Raw genomic sequence first — 2,915 nt, 5'->3', positions numbered from 1 at the left:
ACACGACCGATTGACTTGCCTTTTTTTATACAATAACCTCCTCAATGGTCCAAAACTACTTTGGTTCTAATCTAAAATTCACTACTCGAATCTACCTGATACAAATTTAGTCAGACTATTATATGTGTCAACATATTTAACATTAATTCGACTCAACTAGAACCACCAAAACCAAATTCAATACATTTATTTCATTTCCATATGGACCAACATGGCCTACTTAACCCTAATATGACTCACTTAACCTAATAATATTCTTACATATTTTAACGTAGCCTTATTAAGCTAAATTTGAATTACATTCAGGTTAATCTTGCTGATGGGAGAACATGGTGGAAAGGCAGGTGAGCCAGACTGAGATGAAAAGCCAGATGGGCTTTCGGATAGCGTTGGCGGGCCCAAACAGGAAAGAGGTTTCTCTGGGCCGAAACGTCCAATCGCTACTACTGTGCAAAGCAACTCTGGACTACAGTGCTCCTCCCGCTATAAATTAAACAACCGATGGCCTTCCAGGCCACTTTCTCTCCCCTCTCCCTCTCTCTCTCCCTCTCTCTCTCGTCTAAATTCATCTACAGTTAGCCAAATAATGAAGGTATGATTAATTTCATCTACAGTTAGCCAAATAATGAAGGTATGATTCAGTTTACATTTTATGATTTATAATTTCATATACATTTATCTTTTTTCATAGATACTTAATCATATTCATCTTTATTCATTTTCTTTCTGAATCTTTTACAGCTATTTACGATGAATTTTAATTGCTAAAATGTGTTTTTATTTGTTTATTTATTTTTTCTTATTTTCCTGGTTTAAGATCCTAGACTGGATGCACCGGAAGCTGCAGCCAGCCACCAAGTACTCTCGTGTTTCTCACACGAATGCACCAGGTTCTCCTCTCTCTCTCTCTCTTTCTTCATATTAGTATATCTATATATACTCTTGAGGAATGAGAGGCTATGATACGAGCCCCGGCTATCCCTCACATGCCTATAATTCGAGTACCACACTCTACACTCCGAGGTAATCGAACCCAAAATTAGAGGGGACTTACAACTGACAAGCAAATGTCATTTGTGACAACTAAACTAAGCTAACTCTTATTGCAGGTTTCTGCATCGATAGAAAAAGAGGAAAAAAAAATGAAAACTGAGCTAAGTCAGTTATCATACAAGTTCCAATTATTTAGACAAATCTCAAATCGGATGAGATAGATCGGCAACGTTTTCATTTGATTGGGGGCTCTTTGGAATGACTTCTATTTATTTATTCATTTATTTATAATTTTACGTAAAATAAAACCTTTTTGATAACTTATAATATATTTAGCTGTTCTAAAAAATAATAAAAAAATGTTTTAATATCATATTTATCGGCATGAAGATTATATACTTGAACTCATTCCTGATTTAGTCAACCCAAATTTAAAATAAGTAATTGACGACCTTTGCTCCTTAATTAAGAATTAAATTTTGACTCAAAATTTAAGCTTATGCTTTGCATAGTTTATTGTGGCCTTATTAAAGTCATTATGGCCCCAACGAATCCCTCTAAAATAAATCATTTTGGACTTGTATCTTTCTATAAGTACAATTATAAAATTCAGTGTGTTGGCTCGAAGTTAGACTAAGTGCCCAATTTAGACAATGTAACAAAATTATGACCGTAATGAACCCATCAAAGAATAGTCATTTATGGCTCATATTCATCCGTGAGCCAGCAATTATCACCCACTAGCTCTCATCTCATTGATGGCTCATATTCTTCTTCTCTCCTAGGTGAAAATTTATTTGTAAAAATTAGAAAAATAATTATGAAAATTTTCTATTTCAATATTCTTAAACTAACTATAATTTTGTATAATATAAAAATAATAATTTTTTATATATGTTTTATGTTGAATTGGTCTAATTTATCATTAGTTGTTTCGTTTATTAGAACAATTTTGTATGGTATTAAATTAAAATTTTAAATTAAATATTTTTTATGGGTTTTAATAAATAGAACTAGTTAGTTTCACAATTGAAATTAAACTATTTACATTGAGTGAACAAACTAAAATCAAAACTGAATTATATATAAATCCTATCTGATCTAATGAAAATATATAGAATAAATAATGGCTATTTGTTTTTTTGGCGAGGTTAGAGGATTATATAAGTTTATTTTCAATGGTTATGCGACAAAATGTCTCAAATATTTATTTGATAGGTAATAAGATCAAATGGTGCAGGATAAGATATGCGTGCTCAAGAATCAATATAACGAGTGTGTTTGAAAGGTAAAAATAATTATTATGGAAAGTCATCAATATCCTTCTCTTGTTTTTAACATGTCTTTTTTTATATATTATATATTTTTTAAAATTATTTAAGTAAATTATAAATTAAGTAATTTCATAAAAATTTTTATATTTCATATGGATATCTTCAAAACATATTCATTATATTATAAGTTTTGGTATTTTTTTTAATTTAATATTTAATGTGAAAATAATAATCTAGACTCAAGTATATATATAAAAAAAATTGTGTTCAAAATAGCTATATTTTTATCATTTTTTTTTCATAAATCTAGAAAAAAAAAGCTTTACAAAAATATAATTCAAATTTTAAAATATAATATCATGAATGAAAAAGCATCCGCATCTAGACGAAATCCCGTATTCCCTACCCGCATAAGAATGTTATTTGCGGCAAACAGCCAACCAAAATGCTCCCAAAAAAAGGTCTAGTTGTGCAAATAATTCTCCTCTGTAATCTGTTTTCTTCTCAATGTAGCTTTCGAACATGACGCCGTGGATCGAATCGATCCGGCCCACCACCATGCAGCGGTCGGAACTGAGCCGGACAGCGAAACACCACTCCTCCTCCACGTTAATCTCGCCGGTATCCTCACCATCGGCACTCTCGGAT

At 31.3% G+C, this 2,915-nt stretch overlaps 1 protein-coding gene across 1 annotated transcript; it reads left to right on the top strand.

The window, feature by feature from the left end:
- Nucleotides 1-556: 556 nt before the first annotated feature.
- LOC110027037 lies at nucleotides 557-2,913 on the top strand (the record flags this gene model as incomplete). The annotated part of the gene is given in 3 exon segments (XM_020728301.1): nucleotides 557-592; nucleotides 818-890; nucleotides 2,781-2,913. Coding segments are annotated over 3 exon segments (212 nt in total), but the record flags the coding sequence as incomplete, so codon positions are not given.
- Between the last annotated feature and the right edge of the window lie 2 nt (nucleotides 2,914-2,915).

This window comes from Phalaenopsis equestris, unplaced genomic scaffold (assembly GCF_001263595.1).
Source record: "Phalaenopsis equestris unplaced genomic scaffold, ASM126359v1 Scaffold000413, whole genome shotgun sequence".
Lineage (NCBI taxonomy): Eukaryota > Viridiplantae > Streptophyta > Magnoliopsida > Asparagales > Orchidaceae > Phalaenopsis > Phalaenopsis equestris.
Note: the sequence above shows the minus strand (reverse complement) of the source record. Positions and strands in the feature narration are given on the sequence as shown.